Source organism: Sphaeramia orbicularis, chromosome 7 (genome assembly GCF_902148855.1).
Source record: "Sphaeramia orbicularis chromosome 7, fSphaOr1.1, whole genome shotgun sequence".
Lineage (NCBI taxonomy): Eukaryota > Metazoa > Chordata > Actinopteri > Kurtiformes > Apogonidae > Sphaeramia > Sphaeramia orbicularis.
This window is the reverse complement of record NC_043963.1, coordinates 15,209,119-15,228,478: the sequence shown is the minus strand read 5'-3', so window position 1 is coordinate 15,228,478 and position 19,360 is coordinate 15,209,119. Positions and strand designations below refer to the sequence as shown.

Sequence of the window (19,360 nt, the reverse complement as noted above, 5' to 3'; positions counted from 1 at the left end):
TTCGATGAATGCTACATCTGCAAAGTCACATTGGGAATATCAGACAGGGCTGCAAACAAATTGATTATTTTTTCGAATACGTGGTTAGGATTTTGCTCAGTATTGTGTTGCATAATGTTAAAGTTCAGGATCAACATGTTCATTTTACTGTCGTAGAAGAGCAAAAGAAACCAGAAAAATACTCAAATATAAGAAGGAGGAGTTTAAAAAATTGACATTTTCTTAAAAAAAAAAAATTTACACAATCATTTGTCAAAATAGCCGCTGATTAATTAAATTGTTGACAACTAATCATTTAATTGAATCATCATTGGGTCTATATTTCATACCATAAAATGTAGTTAATCTAAGGCTCTTTAAGAGTATTACTGTCAGTGTTGATTATTTTTTCAATTAATTGATTTGGTGATTGTTTTGTACTGTAATGACATATGTTAGATGACATTTTCACTTTACTGTTATATAGCTCAAGAAACCAGCAAAAAAGTAAAATATAAGAAGTAGGAATAAAGAATTAGACTTTAAATATAACATTATCAAATTCTAACTAATTTAAACTAATCAATCAATCAATTGAATCATCATTGGGTCCCTATTTCAGTCTTTTTAAAGCATCACTCAGATGATATTAATGTGCTGCTCAATATATGAGCCTTATCTTCTGCTTATACTGAGTTAAATAAAATGATAGGTGTGTATATATATACTATATATACTTATACATATATATGTATATATGTACATATATATATATATATAATACTAAAATGCTTTAAGAGCTTTATGCACCTTTTGTGCAGCTGCATTAAGTAATAAATGATTAATAATCGATCATTGTAATGGTATTATCCTTGTACATATAATGGGTTATGTTTATATAGAAAACACCTGATAAAACAGATGATTTTCTGACTTTTATTTATTTATTTATTTATTTATTTGAAGTGTTCACACTCTGCTTCACCTCTAGACTCCTCAGATCTGCTGAGAACGCTGAGCTCTTTATCCCACGCATCAACTTAAAATCCTAAAATGATAAAACATTTTCAGTTGATGCTCCTAAATTGCTTTTGCTACCAACTTTTTTAAATCTGTTTTTCCGACCCTTTTGTTTTTTATTGATTCATATTTTCATTTATTTATATCAGTGTTTTAACTCTATGTTTCTGCTGTCACTTGTGTTTTCAAGAAGATACTGATTTTTCTTGACCAGTAAACTCTTCAAATCAGTTAGTTTTAATCATCTATTTGGGCAGTTAATCTATCGTTACTGATGACTCATTTATTGATTTTTGAAAATTCCTGTTTCGAGACAAAAGTTTGTATTGATTGTGATTATCCAGTGAGTCAGGAAATACATAGATAGTCATAAATATTTGCAACATTTTACAAAGAATGGGATTAAATTCTAAATCTCAGTAGCAGCAACCAAAGAACATTCCCATTTTTGTTGAAAATAACAAAAACTAGCTTTTAATAATCAAAATTGCTAAATAAGTTTTTTTTTTCTCAAATACTGCATTGGGTAACAAGCATAAAAAATTATGTAGGAAAGGTAAAACAATCAGATATTCTAACACTGGTCTAGATCTAATGGAACTGAAAAAGGTTGACAGGTTGTTTAAATGATTAATGGGTATCCCCAAAATGTACAGTGTCATAATCGGAGATCCTCTTATCATTCTTGACTACCTTTTTTTTTTTTCAAACATTGTACAATATTAGGTTAACTTTCTTTTCATCATTTGGGCAGTCTAGTCATTTTCATATTATTTCATGTATTAATTTTTTGTTGCTTTTTTAAATTTATTGCTTCTGCAGTTCTTTAACAGTCTAGTGTGGCTGACAAAACAACATCCACTTCAACTAATAATGTGAATGTGTTTGTGTTTGTGTTGCCCTGATTTTCACAGACCTTTGTGTAATGTGTATTTGTTTGTGTGTCCAGAGCCACAGGAGCAGGGGGGATGAACCGCGAGGAGGCCCCAGGGAAGTCTCCTGAAGACATGTATATCCAACAGAAAGTGCGGGGTCCTTCTCATGCTAAAGAAAATGGGATCAAATGTACGTACAGTTCCTCAAACTGGTCATGATGTATATGTTTGGATGATTGTATCCCAAACATTGTCTGTCCATTTTTTTCTAGCCATGTAGAACAGCTGTGTGTTAGCAGGATTACACTGAAACTACTTCACCTGTTTTATTCAGCCTAATGGGTCTGTCAGTTATAAATGTCTGTACTGTGGTAGGTTTCCGGTCTCACTAACACGTACAGCTGTTTTTGATTGGTTGATGACACTCAAGGGGCTGGTTTCCTCTGACAGACTATAAATAGATGCCAAAAGATGTTTATTCTTGACTATTTTAAGAGGGGCTTGTTTCCTCTGAGTTCTGAATAATTAAACCAAAAACCTGTTTGACCATGTCACCACTCCACTCATTTCATGTAAGCAGAAAACTTTTTTTTTTAATTTAACTTTTATTTATTCAAGTTTTATGACAACTTTACACATGGTAAACAAACAAAAAAAAAACATTTGGTAAAATTAAAATTACAAAGATGCTAGACTGGTTTATGTAATATATGCTTGTGCAACATCACTAGTACACTGAGGTCGAACATTATGTTTGCACAATAGCTCATATAACAAAATACAACACATAAGTATGTGAGTCAAGAATATTATTTCTTTACAATCAAAGTAAACAGGAAGGCAAGCAGAGAAACCAAACCAAAACAAAAAGTGACAGGTATCCATCATGGTATGTATTTAAGTCAAAATTATACCACAGAAAACTTTTACTTTCAGGGGGAACTTTAATAGGGACTCTATATCTATATATCTATATCTATCTATCTATCTATCTATCTATCTATCTATCTATATATATATATATATATATATATATATATATATATATATATATATATATATGACTGCCAAACTATAGGTACTGTATTTAAGACATTTTTTAGAAGATAATAATATTGATACAGCTTAATGTTGCAGAACTTGCACTTATGATAACGTTACAGTTGGGCTGAAGATAGTTAATGAGTAAATACTTGATAGTTTCGTTATTGCTTAATCTGTATTTTACAGTGCTTTTTAAAAATGTTTTGTTTCCTAATATCATAAACCACAATTTGTGGTTCATATTATCTTTTTCTTTTTGCCTTACCATAGTAAAAACACATTAGTTCTAAGTTAATCTGGTGTTAGGGTTGCAAACATTATAGATTTAAAGGGGGCATATTTTGCTAAACCCACATTTTTTTGTCTTTGGTACGTTTATTTTATATTTGGGGACCATAACAGTTAAAAAGTTTGAATTTGTACCCTCCAGGTGCTACAAAGCTATCTTTATATTCATTGTGGCAAAAATGTGTTACGTTTTACAGCTAGTTATGTCGCAACATTTGCACATATAAGGTCAAGACTTCTGACAAACATTTCTCCGAGTATGCCTTAATTGTTTGTGAGCAGCAGTAGTTGTAGTCCATACTGAAAATATGTCCAAACTTTGAGCCGATTGCCTAAAATGTTCAGTTGTTGCTTGTATTAACGAACACAAGTGGCTGAATGGGACAGAGCAGCACGGTCAACAACCTGGAGGGAGTGGGGTCATTTGCATTTAAAGAGCCAGCGCTCAAAATGCCCTTTCTGGTGTCATTACTCAGAAATAGGGTTGAAGATGGACCTGTGGAGTTTAATTAATGCAGAATTCAGACCCAAGTATAGCATTTACAATTTATGTAGAGCACAAGGAAATGTTTTAAAATGCATAATTCCATTTAAAAAAGCAAAATACCACTCAGACTTTGCTTGCATTAGACCAATATGATCAGAAAGAGTCTACTTTAACACCAGAATAAAACATCTTTATGAAATTGGCCCCAGCCTTTTGATCTTGGATAAGTGTGATGCAGGTTGGAGAGTTTGACAGAAATAAATTATTCCTTATTTTCAGTCTACAATGATAACCACTCTGCCCCGAGGCTGAGTGAAAATTACACTGTACGACCTCCGTTTCCCATTGTGGCATTGACCAATAGCACTAACTGACAGAAAGGAGAAAAAACACTCCTCTATGATATATCTGGAATCACAGAAGTGTCTGGTTGTCCTTGGCAGAGGTCTATTCTGTCAGAACGTCCTTCTAGTTCCAAGTAATAAAGTCTGCAAAGACATCAGGACAGTGGTATTTTGTGTTCAGCTCACATTCTATCAGGATTCTTGTCTTAAATGCCACTTTTGACCTTCAGCTACATTTTGAGGCCATAGAAGTGAATACATTTATTATGTCACCTTGTCTTTTTGTTATGCGAAGACATTGAAAATGAAAAAGACCTTCAAATGTATAATTCACCTTAAATGTATTGCTTGTTGAAGGAGATTCAGAGAGTACAGACATCCACTAAAGCCAACAGTCCACCGATCCACTTCTTCCACAATAGTGTTAAACAAAAAAATACCTTTTTGTGAGTTGGTGCCACTGATTTTTTTCAAGTAGCTGTTACCTTAGCAATAAAAGGTTTTAGACCTAAGTTAGCCTGGTCTTAAACCACCCTCTATTATTAAAGAAAATAAAATAATTCCAGCCTTTCTGGTTTTGTTCCGTTGATGAAATGGGTTCGACCTTGTGGAATTCTGACAGACAAACAAGACCCATTGCATAGATATAAAAAAAAAAATGCCTACATTGTGATATGGAAAACCAAAATAGGTTATATTTCTGTCTCTCATTTGGCTGAATGTCATTGGCAGCAGTACAAAACACAAACCAGAAAATGGGTACGCTTCATTTTGTACTTTGGCATCTCAGAAATAATAATTAGCAGCAGAATTGGAAGGAGATGTACTTTCACACAAAGCAGTCAGCAGTTAATGTGTGTGGCATTGATTCTCACCTTTATTGCTACGATATAAATTTGTTTTTATACACTGTAGATTTCAGTGAATAAATTCTTGTTTTAAATTGAGCATCAAAATGTTATGAGTTATGGATCGATGTGAATTGATTGAAGACTGGTTGGTCTTCACTGAGCTACATTTGAGGTTATGTGCACCAGAACACAACTAAGAGTTATCTGTCATCATCTTAATAGCTTGATCACGTTTTGATTGTTGTATTTTGCTTTGTTAGTTTGATAACCTGTAATGTTACTCTGTGCTTCAGCTCACGCCGAGTGAAGAGGCTTTTCTCCGGAATTACGCAGGTGTGGTCCACAGTCAGATGAGCCAGCTACCACAGCACAACATAGACCAGGGTAAGGCTGTGACACACCCACACACACAAACTTTAAGTGCATCCATTTGCATTTAATTGTGTTTCATTGTGATGTGGGTCGATCAAGATTTCCAATTGAAATATGTAACAAAAGTGTTCGTTTAGAAAGTGGTTATGACAGTGGGTCGATATGAAACACACACCAGCCTCTAAATGCCACATTCACATGTTGCAGAAGTGCTGCTGTGCCCAGAGTAAACATAAGGGAAAATCCCTCCACATACATCAGTCCTCTGGAGTGCGTACCCAGCAGGCTTAGCGGATTCCCTGACTGTGCACTGAGGCTAACTCAGCAGCCCACCAGTGCTGAGATTAGTCACAGAGCAAACACTGAGGCTGACTGGAACCGTGTGACTCATCTGCTGTGTGAGTGCATTGCTAGTTTCACCGTTCCTTTTCACGAGTCGCTGGTTTAGAGACGCTTATATCCACATGTGACTGAACATGTTAAAAGCAAGTCACCGTTCATGTGCTAGCTGGTTTCAGTACTCATTCAGACCACCAGAGGACACCCTTAAGCTTGTCTTACCTCCTCTGTAGGGTGACTTATATAGACCACAAGAGGGTGCTAGATTAAACAGAATACTGAGGCCGAGGCACTGCAGTTCCCTGAGAAAACAGCAGCGAATTGTTTCACATGATGGCTTATTTTTGTGGATTTATCAGCTGCTTTCCAGGCTCCGTCCAAACACAGTTGAGACATCAGAGCCCTGCCGTCTTCCTGTGGTTGTCCTGCTGGAGCTCAGGTCTCGCTTTGTCCCAAATGATAATCCAGCCCTCAGGGGAGCTTAAAGTCAGGGAAATTGCCTGCGACACTTACCTACAATGAAGCATTCTGTCTCCTTGACTGTGTCCTTACCCTGAACAGAAACCACCGGCTTTGTTCGACTGGATAAACATCTGATTTTATGTTGCAGAAGGATTAGCTTTATAATTGTCAATGGAATTAAGGTGCTGAAGTCAAAGGCGTGCTGACTTTGTTTTATCCTCCTGTGACGTTTTTTTTTTTTTTTTGTCCAGGTGTTAAAATAATCGAATTTTATAAACTCAGCCTCTGTCTGAGAAGTGGAATGCATCATTAAAATTTGAGTCAGGGTCATTGCATCACAGACAGTGTACATTGCAATATCACAGGGCAGTTTCTATATCAATAGGATCAAGAAGAGTAGAACATTGCGTCAGATGGGAGGTATGGTATCACAGCTTTCCAGATGGGATTTTACCACACGTTTTCATAAGCCATTAATTTATGATAGATGTTTTCTGTCTGGTTTAACAACTACAGACGAGCTGCCAGATCGTGCTGTATGCCCTCGTTCTGTGTCTTCGTGCCCTTTAGTAGATACATAGCTCCATCCCTGTGCAGTGTCAATACCGCTAGGAAGAGCTTCATCAATTATGGATGAGCATGACTCCGAGTATGCATTATACATCACAAAAACAGACACATTTAGTGTCATTTGGCAGCCTGCCACCTCCTCAGTGTGCCAATAAATTATTTCTGGTCCGCATCGCGTCTAAAAAGCTGTGATTAGGCATCGCGGAGATAGCTGGGAGTTAATCACTCTTAAATATGCGGCCCTGCACTGAAGGACAGCAGTTTGTAGGTTTCAGCACATTCAGGATCATTTGAGGTGGTGTGAAGGAGTTCAGTTGCATCAAGAGGGAAGTCCACTGTTTGATCTCATTTAGACGAGGAAATTATTTAAAAAAAAAAAAAAAGGATGAAAGGGAACATTTTAATACCTGGCAACGTGCACAGTCATTGTGCCTTAAAATATCATTAGAATTTTAGCACAGACTTCAAACGACATATTAACAATGTGGAAATACAGTGTTGTTCAGCTGTAAAAATGTATTCAGCGCTTAAATAAATAAAATACAGACAATTGTTGGAATCCTATTCATGAATATTTGATTGCAGCTTGAATTCGTTTTTCTCTTTATAAACCGTACAGTTCCCCTCTTTAAAGGGAGAAGTAGCCTTTTTTTCTGTGGTTAAAGCTGTGAAATGTGACAAAAATCTCAAAATCTGAATTATGAATCTAGTTATTTTCTGTATACAGTAACTATAAGCCTGACATGTAAGTAAAAATTTAAAACTCATTAAGTGTAGTCTTCTAGCTCACATGGAAAAACATCCAATAATGATAAATATTAATGAAAAAAGGAGGATTTGTGATGCATCTAAGCATCAGAAATGTAGGTTTTGACTATCTTAAAATGCCTGGAATTGTAGGAGTAGAGGCATTAAACCTGATCTGTGTGTGTTGATGCTTTATTCAGTTTTTATTTTCTAGCAGTGTTTTATATCCCAGGACAATAACCATTTCCATCAAACTGTACAATACAGAGATGATTTGTCTACTCTGAGTGCGTCTGCTCTCACAAAGCCTTCATGCTCTGCTGCCACCAGACAACATCCAGAAATTTTTTCTTTGACAGCTACATTGAAAGCAAGAGCAACACATGGTGTAAATACAAGTTGACACCACTCACACACTTCAAATGACAGCATCTACACAGTCGGCGGGAAATGCTCAAGCTTTATATTCAACCTCAATGCTTTTATGGCACCGACCAAGTTACAGAGAGACTGAGGATGGGCCTTTCAGTTGGTTTCTGGAGTCACATAATTAAGCCTATTTAAGTCTGTGTCGTCCATCCAAAACATATCAGTTATTTAAAAAACTGGCCAATCATTGAACCACAAACATACCAATATTTTAAAGCACTTGTTTAGTCCTAACGTATGTGGCACACAGGTACCACAAACATTAGTTCCACATCTCTGTGAAGAAAAAATTAAATCTCCTACCCCAAATAAATATTAGTGAACTGTTTTGACCAATTCATTATTCACGATTATTCATGTATTGAAAAGTACAAGTGTTTGAGGTCATTTGATGCCAAATCATCTGCATCACTTCCACATAATTTCAACTTGTTGTAAATAGGTTTATTTGTATGTTGGGGCTCCAAGCGGTAACGAATGGACAGCCTTACTACATTTTTGTTTGCCCTTTCACAGCTATTTATGGTAGAAAGATGAATCATACCTCATTTTGCAGGGAATAATAAGTACTTTTAGATGTGTGATTTGAAATGAAAACCCAATTTTCTGGCTTAAAAATAGTAAATGGATGGACAGAAAATGAACATCTCTTTTTGACCACTTTATAAAACCTGCCTTAATTAGTAACACTAAAAACCCATCATACTATATGTCTCAATACTAAGTATCTAACACTGTATCTGGATGGCATTTTAGGGTAATGAATATAACAATTGTGCACACAGAATAGATTTTTTTTAAATTATCAAAAGTCAGTTGCTTAAATAAAAAGAAAACAAATTAATAAATAAAGTGCATTTTATAATGATTTCATAAGAAAAACATTTTGTCCACAGGAACATGAGCCTGAAACATAACCATTTCCAAATGACCCATTTACATTCTCTTTAGGAATTAAATCTTTGCCTTTGGCTCAGTCTTCTTCCATTGTTGACCGACTTATCAGTTATCATTGGGAGAAGCTCAAGTGTGGGAAAGTGGTGAAAACTGCCACAGCGATACACACTAACAGTGACAGAGAGAGCTGTGACATTCTGTTCTGATAAAATGCGGTTGGTGTATAGCATGTAGATAACATATCGTGTTTTTAATAGTGGAGAATGCATTGATATTCTGCCCAATCCCAATGTGCTGGTAACCATTAAGAAGTGATAAAGATACAGATGTTTTTCTGTTGTCACGTGATATATATCGTCATATCAAGCAGCCCTATCTGCAGTTCAGCCTTTTCTCATTTTGCTGTGACTTACACTGCACAATACCCCTCTTTCTTCTCCGTGTGCTGCAGCAAACAGCTTCTCAGCAGTGTTTGACCGAACCACCCATCAGACAGTTCAGCATCCACACTCAGTCCTCCTGTGAACAGCCAGCAGTTTTCCAGGCCAGGGTTGTTCATCTCTGTCTGACCGTGTATCATTAGTGAACCTACTGCCTTCAGACCTCTTACTCATCTTGTCGATCTCTGCAGCTGATTTTTTTTTTCCAGTTCAAGCAGTCCAACCAATATAATCCAACTGTGAAGAGAGCAATTTAAAGAAAAAGGTTCATTTAGTTTCTGCTGGATTGAAAATTCTAGTCTATCTAGTTTGAGTGCTGGAAACTAATCTCCCTTGTGTTTCGACAAAAGCAGTTTCAGATCCTAACCTGCTCCCCTACTGATGCTTATAATAGAAGTGGTGTACGATTGTTTTGGTATTGGCTGTAATATAACACTTTTCTGTCATTACGGTTCAGATAGCAGCGTTAAAGGCTAGAGTGGATGATTCACCCCTCTCAGCTTTTTAATTCACTAAGTTAAAAGCTCATTGATTTCTTTGTCCTGCTTTTTACAATATACATTATTCATGAAATATATTCACATTTGTGGCTTTATTTCAACCTTTGATTCTCTCAAACAGAGGAGATGCATACATATTGTGCAAAAGTCCCGAGCCAACATTATAGGTTTGTTGCTTTAGTAAAGTTCTAATTCCACATATGCTTTCTATGTGTCTGTATTTAATGAGATCCAATCTGATGTGAAGTATGTACAACAGTAAAAACTGATGTTTAAGGGAAAATACAGCTTCTATAAACCAAATTGATACTATTTAGTGTGACCTCTTTTTGCACATAACATGTTTTTAGCTCGTTTATTCAGACAGCAGGTCGTAATGCACAATTCGGATTTTTTGGTGAAATCTGATTTTTTTTGTGTGTGCTCATTCATATTCCACATTAAATGCGACTTCTATCAGTTTTGAGTATGAACTGAATGCAACCTTGAAGTGACCCACATGTGCAAAAGAGGTCCTGATGTAATATGTGACCACGCAGGCACGCACTGTGTTTATGGAAAATAAATATGTTTTTCCTGCAGCTCCTCCTCCTGGGACGCAGAATTGTGATGTTTGTCTCATTTCAAGTACGTAAAAGGTTGGATAAATGTGACCTGGCCGTTCAAACTGAAATCGCATTGTAAAATATCAGATACATATCAGATTTTGCACCACATATGAAAGTGGCCTGGGTCGGATTTGAAAAAATCGGATTTGTGTTGTTCAAACTGTCTTTAACACATTGGGATACAGGTCACATATGGGTAAAAAAAATCAGATTTAGGCCACATTTGCCTCCAGTGTGAGCGAAGCCTATGAGATTTATTGTGTTAATTTTCAGAAATTTTTTTTGTTTTTTAATAGAACAGAACAGATCTTTATTGTCACCACCACAGGAACAATGAAAATTTGTTTAGCAGCAAAAACAATTAGTGCAAAAGGACTGTATAAAATATCGAAAAATGTAAGCAATGTGCGAAAGCTACAAGATGAAATATTAAATATACATATGCTACGAAAGTACTACAAGAACTACTGATACAGGGTATTTGCTCTTTATCTAAATAGAAATTCCAGACTTTTTCAAAACTGCTATTTTTTCCATCAGACCTTGACTTTATGTACTTTTTTTTTAATACTTTATTTTTTTATTTGTTTTCGTATAAGGCACAAAACAAAGAAAGAAATTGTCACACGTACATTCAGACATTTACATACTGTTTACTGCCCACAGATTGAATGAAAAAGTCCCATTTTTTCCAAAACTTTACACCCATGTGTTGTTGTAGGCGGAGATTGTAGGTCATCATAATTTTTCTGATGTTTTATACCAGGTTTTATTCAACACGTCAGATGTTTCTAATTGTTTGTGCTACTTCTTGTCATGGGGTCAGGGGTCACAATAAACAGCGAATTTAACCTTTCACAACCCACTCAGTTTAGTTTTTTCTTTGTTGTTTAAGGCTGTGCACATATTTCCTTGTTGTATATAAAGAAAAGTGAATGAGAATTAAACATGTACGCTCATTTCAACCCTGCAAAAACAACAAAGCTTAAGGTGGCCTAGACTTTTGCACAGTACTGTATATGTTTTTTTCAACATGTCGATGCAGACGGTCTCATACCGGTGTCCTCAAGGGGCTTCAGCTTTATGGTTTTAACAGTCAAATGCCGGCGTCCTCATAGGGCACTGAGGACACAGTGTGTGATGGCAAAGTGAGGATACACTCAGAATACCCACAGCTTCAACTCAAGGCCAGACTGTTTTTAAATTAATGTTAAATAGAAAACTGACTGCAGAACCACACCGAAGCTAATTGGACAATTAGATCATATCATTGTCATTGTCAGTGTAGCTCATTTGCTAGTGCTGCTGTCTAATTCATCCAGCATATTTTAACACCTTTATACAGTATCAGGTTCTGTTCGTTTACGTCTGATCAGACGGATCAGAAATGACGTTCTGAATAAATTTCCTCACATTCTGGTTAGCTTTTGAATGTTATTCCCTATTTTCCTCGTAAGAAGTTCAAGAATCTTGGGGGCTGCCACTCATATTTCTTTAAAGTCTATGGGTCACTGGATTTACATTTCAGATAGATTTAATTGGCTTATTACCATACATGCAAATACAGAATTTTGTTTTGCAATTTTAATCAGGCTAACTCTGTGCCAATGGCTCTGGAGCTGAAGGGAGGGTTTTATTTTCTTGCTACGTGCTTTTGTGTGTACTGTGTTTAAATATTATCACGAGTGGAAACAAGTATGAACTCATTAAATCAGGCTGTATTTCAGACAGTGTATCCTACTGTGTACATGGTAATAATACCCGGTAATAACAGTCTGTAAAAGTGAACGAAGGAACAATGGCGTGGTATGATAATGAGCAGCACAATGTGAAGAATTCACTTGGTTTTCCTTTATAATCAGACGGCTCTTCCTTAACTCTCTAATTCATCACTCTCCACATCCTGTCATGTCGGACAATGCGCTTTGTCACATCCAAACATAAATCCAACAATCTGAGGACTTGTTATGCCGTCCGATTTGACAAGTAAAGTTTACTCCTCCCAGAAGGATGTCTGAGAAGCCTGAACAAAAGAGGAGAGACAGGGAGGCGTTTCCATAGCAACCCCAGCTGTCCCAGGAAAGCGAGGCTTCCCTGTGGGCTTGGGTGTTGTTGCGGCACGCTGCAGTGGGTGATCGGAGCAGGTGTCATCAGGGGGCCTGGAGGCGAGCTGGAGTGCTAATTACGCCGAAAGAGTGTGATATTCCAATCTTTGTCGGTCCCTTCTCTTCCCTCAAAAATATGGCCTCTCTTGTTTCAGATATTAGAGCAGCCTAGAGCGATCAATACACTATCTTGTTTCTTTTTGTCTTCGTTACAACCTGGCAGTCCTTAAACCTGTCTTCTGAAGGAAAGGCTATGTGACAGCGGAATGGTTTACCTTTGTTTAGCTTCTGGGCAGAGTATTGATTCCTACATTGCTCTTTTTCTTACTGCAGCATCTAACAGAGCCAGAGACTCCAATTTATAATGTTCCTGACTCAGTGTATTAAAATGCATAAGCTTAATTTCTTCCTCAAGTATATTGTCTAAATCTGAGATACATCAGAAGGTATGTGGTTGTATACGTAGACACTTTTTTAAGGGTAGTTTCTGCTAAAGTCAGCGTTAATCGACACCAAACTCATCTTTAGTTCTGGGCAAAATCTACTAAAATCTGCTGCCTTATGAGTTTCTGTGTGCTCCGTCAAATGTCAGTTTCATTAAGTTCCATTAAAAGGGAGAGAGAAAAAATGCTTTAATCTCTAATCTTATTAAACTTCAGAAGTAGCGCTGTTGGTACTTTGTGAGAACAAACTGTTGCTGAAACTTGGTGTTCTCTCAGGAATCAAAAATCATTTATTTGCATGTGTTATTCACTTTGATTTTATAACATTTGTGTTTCAACACAAATTCACTGGAAATTATAATAGAAGTGTTTGGAAGCAAGTTTTATCCTTGGCTTAATTTAGTTGTTTATCTCAAATACTTGGATACGTTTTAAATATTGTAGAAGTTTGATTTTTCTGGGACTCCTAGCAAAAACGGCAGTGTAAAGTCATTAAAAATCTCAGAGAAATCCATAATATTCACATGGATAAACAATACCTGCCATCACTACTGTCATCCTCTCCATTCCCACCAGATCACTGGTGATCCTGTCACCAGTTTCTACAATAAAACCTTTGTCAATATAGGCATGTTATAGCTGATTAGAAAGCTTATATTGGTGTGGCTTAGCAGTTTTGATTTATCATTACTATTATTATTATTTTATTTATTTATTTATTGGTTACATTTAAAGTGGAAAGTTTGCACTTCTATTTTGTATTTATTTACTGTGTATTTATTTATTTATTTTTGTCTTTCCTGTAATCTGGAGGGGATGTGTGCCAGGGGAGGGGGGCTTGTTCCGCATGTTGTTTGTTTATTTGTTTGACTTTTAGATCAAACAACGGAACCATGATCTTTGTTTTTCTATGTGAAAAAAAACAAACAGAAGGTTAAAAAAAAAAAGAAAGCTTATATTCTCCGCAGTGAGTTAGTAAGAGCACCAAATCATAATTAGTGACAGAATCATCTGGATAGCGATCAAAACTAACAGGACTTCCTCCCTGTTTGGTCATGAGGTCACATTTTTAGTCCATTACATGATTAATTATATTTCTGTTCATAAATGGGTAAAAACAAATGAAAGGAGAAAAAAACTGTTGCAGCTAAACTTAACCTGATGTAGTTCAGGTGATATTTTAGCCAAATACTAAAAAACTATAGATTATTACTTTTCAAAGCTTTGGAACTTGGTAAATAGGTGAAAATGAACACAAATTAGGTGGGAATGTAACAAGTTAAACACCTAAAAAATGAACATATTCTATGTTAAAAGAACCTTAAATCTACAAAAACTATGTGTTAGAATGGCCTGTCTTTGCAGAGACACTTGTGACTTTGAGAGACTTGATGCTAAATGCAGAGGTTGTGTAAATGTCGGCCACCTGTGTTTGTTGTTGTCAACACGTTGAGCTGGACCACACACACGCCCATGTCGTGTGTCGTGCCTCTTAACCCCCCCCCCCCCCCCCCCGCTGTTGTGTCATGAGGGGGATCCCGTGTCTTTATCCTCTCAGCTGACCCTGCACAGATTGTGACCTCGAATGATGTCGCTGCACCGACTAATAACTCTGTACTCCATCACTCCAACACTAAATTCATCACATGCCTGCCGCTCTGCATTTTCAGCCTGCACCTTTCTACGCTCTGAAGTTTTCTACGCTTTGAGAACATTCTGCCTTTTATGCTTCATGTTTACCTTTGTACAACCACATATTGATTTATAGTGTTGAAGTCAGACCTGCTGCCCATGATTTTGTTGAAATGAAAAATGAAGGGAAGGCAGCAAGAAAATTCACATTTAAATACTGTTTTTGCAAATGGTGATTTACTGTTTGCTCATTTGATGGATTGCTTGTCTGGTCCTTGAAGGAATTTTTGTCTTAAAATCCAGTTTTATGCTGACAATGACTTAAAATTAATTAACTAACCTCACATTTGATATCGGTGAATCTGAGGGTAGCTGACAGATAGCTGTGAATGTATGATGTGTAAATAAAATTATCTTTTCTTATTCATTACAAGTCACGAATTGTTTTGTGGGGTGTTAATTGCACATGATAAAAACACAATTTATCAGTCAGCAGTAAACCAAAGCTGTAGTTTGTAGTTGTAGAGGTAGTTAAGCAGCAGGAAGCAATATAATGATGCATATTTAAAGCTTATAATGTTTCTGTAATAATTTTTTTAATACACATTTTACTTGTGTTTTTTGTATCACATGCTTCTAGAAACACTCAAACACCGTAACTGCATTCAGCATAATGTCTTGTTTCATGTGGTTCCAATTCATATTATATCCCATTTACCAGTGTTAACATTTCAATCCTCTTTAAGCCTGCGTGATTAGAATAAAGTGATATCAATATATACAGCCTGGGAAAAAAATTGTTCAGATCTTTCCATTGGATATTTACTGCAGTGATTAATGTGCAACACATTCTTTAACCCTTTAACTGATATTCTGTGTAGCTTCTCATTTCTTAAACAACCATCAGTTTGCAGAAAGCATAAAGATTGGACTGTGTTTGAATGGAAAAAGGTCATGTGTGTGGTCTGATGAGTCCAGATTGACCCTGTTCCAGAGTGATGGAACATGGATGAAGTGATTACCCATCATGCTTAGTGCTGCCAGTATAACCTTGTGGGGTCAGTGTTATGATCCGATGTTGATTCAGTTGGTCAGGTCTAGGAAGCACGAAGTGGGAAAATACATATATGATGAAATATAATGTATAGGTATATAAACAGCGCTGTGTAAAAGTCTCAGTTCAACATTCTGTTTGTTGTTTTAGTGACGTTCTAATGTCCACACATATGCATTTGTCTCGGTATTTAGATCCAATCTGATATATGTGAAGTATGTACAGCAGGAAAAACAAAAGTTTCAGGGGAAAAAAAACGCTTCTATAAACCAAAGTGGTCATATTTAGTGTGACCTCCTTTTGTGCTTAACATGTCTTTGACGCTTCTGTTCAGACAATATGAGATTCATGTCATCAATTTTCCGATGTTTTATACCAGGTTTCATTCAACACATGTCAGATGTTTCTAATTGTTTGTGCTGCCTCTTGTCATGGGGTCAGAGTTTAAAAAAAACATGACTTTGAGCTTTAAAACACTTTTAGTTCAGTATTGGATGTCTCTTTTAAGGCTGTGTACACATTTCCTGTATTTTCTTGTATCTGAAGTAAAGAGAATGAGAAATGAACATGTATCTTCTTTGTTTACATTAGTGTTTTTCCTAGAAAGACAATACTGATAATAAATGAGGGCTGTTCCTAAGTGAGAGTATTTATGGAGAACAAATCGGATGACATGTCTGTTGTTGCTGCCATTTATGTAATCCACCATCCGGAGCATTCTCTCCTTTCCCCTCATCGTGTCGGGTTAGGACGGATCAGTGCACGGTGGAGGGAGGGGCCAGAGTGGAGCCGGACACAGAGCTGCAGTGAAACAAACCAGCAGCAGCAGCAGTCGTCCAGTGATGCAGTCTGATCTTTATCTGTCGCTAGGCAACAGCTTTGTGGGACTTGACCATTTCCATCGTGTTGGCTACAGCCTCTGTTTGTGGCAGGGCGAGGTCCCGGTATGACTCTCTACAAAGTAAAACAGATATAGCCCACTTCCCATCATGCACTTAGTCGTGCTGATATATTTTGAGAGCGTTTGTGCTGGTCATTCGGCTCAAGTTGCACAGCGTCCTTCATCTGAACCCCAGCACATGGACGCAAAAATTTTAGAGTGACATTTATTGAGACAAATGGTCACAACTTCACCTTGAACTGAAGTTATTCGGCAATACTGGTCGAGTCGCTATCATGCAGCGTTACATAACTATTTCTTGTCAGAGCATTATTATCTGCCTTGTGCCGTCTCAGAGCAGATGAGATTTATGTTGTTAGTTGAAGCCTAACAGCGTGTCTCTGTCAGTATTTTTTAATCACTCTGTCTCCAGTTTTTGGGGCTTGTTGTTTGTCGTAACCTCATTTGGTAGGCCGATGAGCTCCCATGGGAAGGGGAAATTCATATTAAAAGCCACCCCCCCTTCCCCCAAAAGTCTTGATTGTATCAGGCGTACACAGGCCCGACTGCAGCCCCCAAACATCCCAATTATCCTGCCTATAGAGATAGACGCATGAAAACTCAAAAGTGTTTGGAGGGTCTTTGCCGTCTGATGAGGAGGGTCCGCCCTTTGTGCCAAATACATGAGGAAGCTCGCAGTCCCTGGCCTACTTTCATATCTCCACAATAATTAAATCTAACAAGCACTTGAGGGCTGTGGCAAAGCACAGCTTTTTATAGCAGGCGTATTCGACACGCCGCTAGAAAGTGTTCTCGACTGTCTGTAAAGGTGTGGAACTTAGTGTTAATGATTTTATGTGATCGTAGCCTGTCAGATGTTTCTTGTCTCGTTACATGATCAACCTTTCTGTAGGGTCTGCGTGGAGTTTTAATTATTAATGGTTTGTGGAGACAAGAATTGCCACCGTATATGCTTTGTGATTTCATACTTCACATTTAATTTACTTGTGTTATCTAGAGGCAAATGCGTTTCACTCAGCTGCCAAGAAAGACAGAGAGATTTTTTTTTATTTCCTCTTAATTTAGCAGAAAGGGGTTTAACTCCTTGTCTGGAGACTCAACAGACTGATTTGCTTAAATGAAAATGAGAATTTGCCAAAAAAGGAGACATACGTGAAGTGTGAAGAAGCAGTTGGATTTATCAGAAGTAAGACTGGGTGATGTGACCACGTAATGATCTGGAAATGAAAAAAAAAAAACTACTCTTTTTCGGGATGCAACGGTATATGTTATCCATGGTTCGGTACGTGTCGCGGTTCTTGAGTCAGGTTCATGTTTCGGTACGGTTTTATTTATACGGAGTTTTATTTCATCATAATCATGTAGAAGTGAAATATTTGTCAAAGCGCTGTCTAAGCAGGTGTGGGCAGGACCAAAAGATGTGATGAATCACAGTTGGCAGAGGACTAATGAACGATTCCTTGTTCAACAAAAGCCAGATGACTAAGTCTCAGTGTGTTTCTGGCAGATCTAGGAGTTGACTCAGCCCAGATTCAACTCTAATCATCACCGGCCTTTATTATCTTCATAAAAGAGAAAGAAGGGAAGAAATACAATGAAATTAGATAAGTCTTGTCCTTCAAACTTGTAGATTTTTACCAACGTTTGATTAGTTTAATATCATCATCTGGGATCTTGGATTATTTACCCAGAGTGCTTTGGAGCCTCAGATCTGTGCGTTATCATTGCAGAGCAGGACACCGCTGTCAGCAGGTCACTCGATGCGTTACAGTATCTCCCATCAGGCCTCTGTGACGGCAGGTGTCGGCTTCACCACCAGGGAATCAGGAATAAATACATTCTGCTGCATGCACCAAAAGGATTTCCACTGCCGTCCGCTGTATTCACTCTCAGCTCAAAAGTCACAGATGACAGGATTTACAAGATGCACTGCCCTCCTGAAAGCACAGCCCTCTTCACACTTTGCACTAAAATTAGTTTGGGGTGACAAGTGGAAAGCTCCAAATACAGGCCTGAATGCTCCCAAAATATGCTGAGGACTCCAGTTACACAAACAACATTCGGACACGGTCATGGATGCCTGTAATCACAAAAGCAGTGGAACAGTGTGAATCCAGAGCTTCTAAATAGCCTTGTTGTGAACATAATGCACACAGTGATGCTAAAAATAAAGCCTGCGCTCAAACACTTGTTTTTCCTCATTCTAAAGATAAAGTCTGAACTCTAGGCACTGTATCTGATGTCTGCTAAAAGCCACAGATGATTGACATTCAACCCTTTTCCCCACAGTTATATATTGTCATAGTTATTTGGCTGTTTGAGTTTTTTTTTTTAAGAATATATTTATTAAATTTTCATTTTTCAAAACAGAACAGCTCAGCGTCACTGTCAAAACAAAAATAGAGCCTTACAGTCAGCATAGAGACAGATTCCCATCACATTCATATCTTGACTTTTCATATATTACGCTGATAGGAAGCTAAAGGATAGACTGTTGTGTGGAGAAGGGGTGGGATTAAAAAAGTTATTCTTCCTCCCACCTTTTCAAATGTGCAATTGAAGTCGTGTATATGTATAAGTTTTATTTTTGTTTTTTTTTTCCCATGACTTACTACCTGTTTTATTTCTAAGGACTAAGTCAGGTTACTTTGTCTTGTTGCATATTCGAAATAAACTAAACAAAAAAAAAATTATGTATAAATATATATATATATATATATATATATATATATATATATATATATATACATATCTGTATAATGTAATAAGAGTCCATTTAAGAACAGACGAAAGCCCGAGACAGAATTGAGGACACATTTCCATCAGTGTAGTCCAAGAAGGGTTTCCAAATGCGGTCGAATATGTCAATCTTAGAATGTGCCAAGCATGTCAAAAAGTCAAGTGGAATGTGCTCCAGTGTTAGCTTTCTCCATCCCAAAATAATAGGGGATTTATTAGAAGTCTAATGTAGTA

At 37.1% G+C, this 19,360-nt stretch overlaps 1 protein-coding gene across 1 annotated transcript in view; it reads left to right on the top strand.

Annotated features, from left to right (window-relative positions):
- The first annotated feature begins 1,953 nt into the window (after nt 1-1,953).
- ctnnbip1 (catenin, beta interacting protein 1) overlaps nt 1,954-19,360 on the top strand; it is a 22,700-nt gene continuing 5,293 nt past the window's right edge. The window contains 3 exon segments of the mRNA XM_030138919.1: nt 1,954-2,030; nt 2,032-2,064; nt 5,182-5,272. Coding sequence (XP_029994779.1) covers nt 1,968-2,030; nt 2,032-2,064; nt 5,182-5,272 — 187 coding nt within the window. The 5' untranslated portion in view covers nt 1,954-1,967.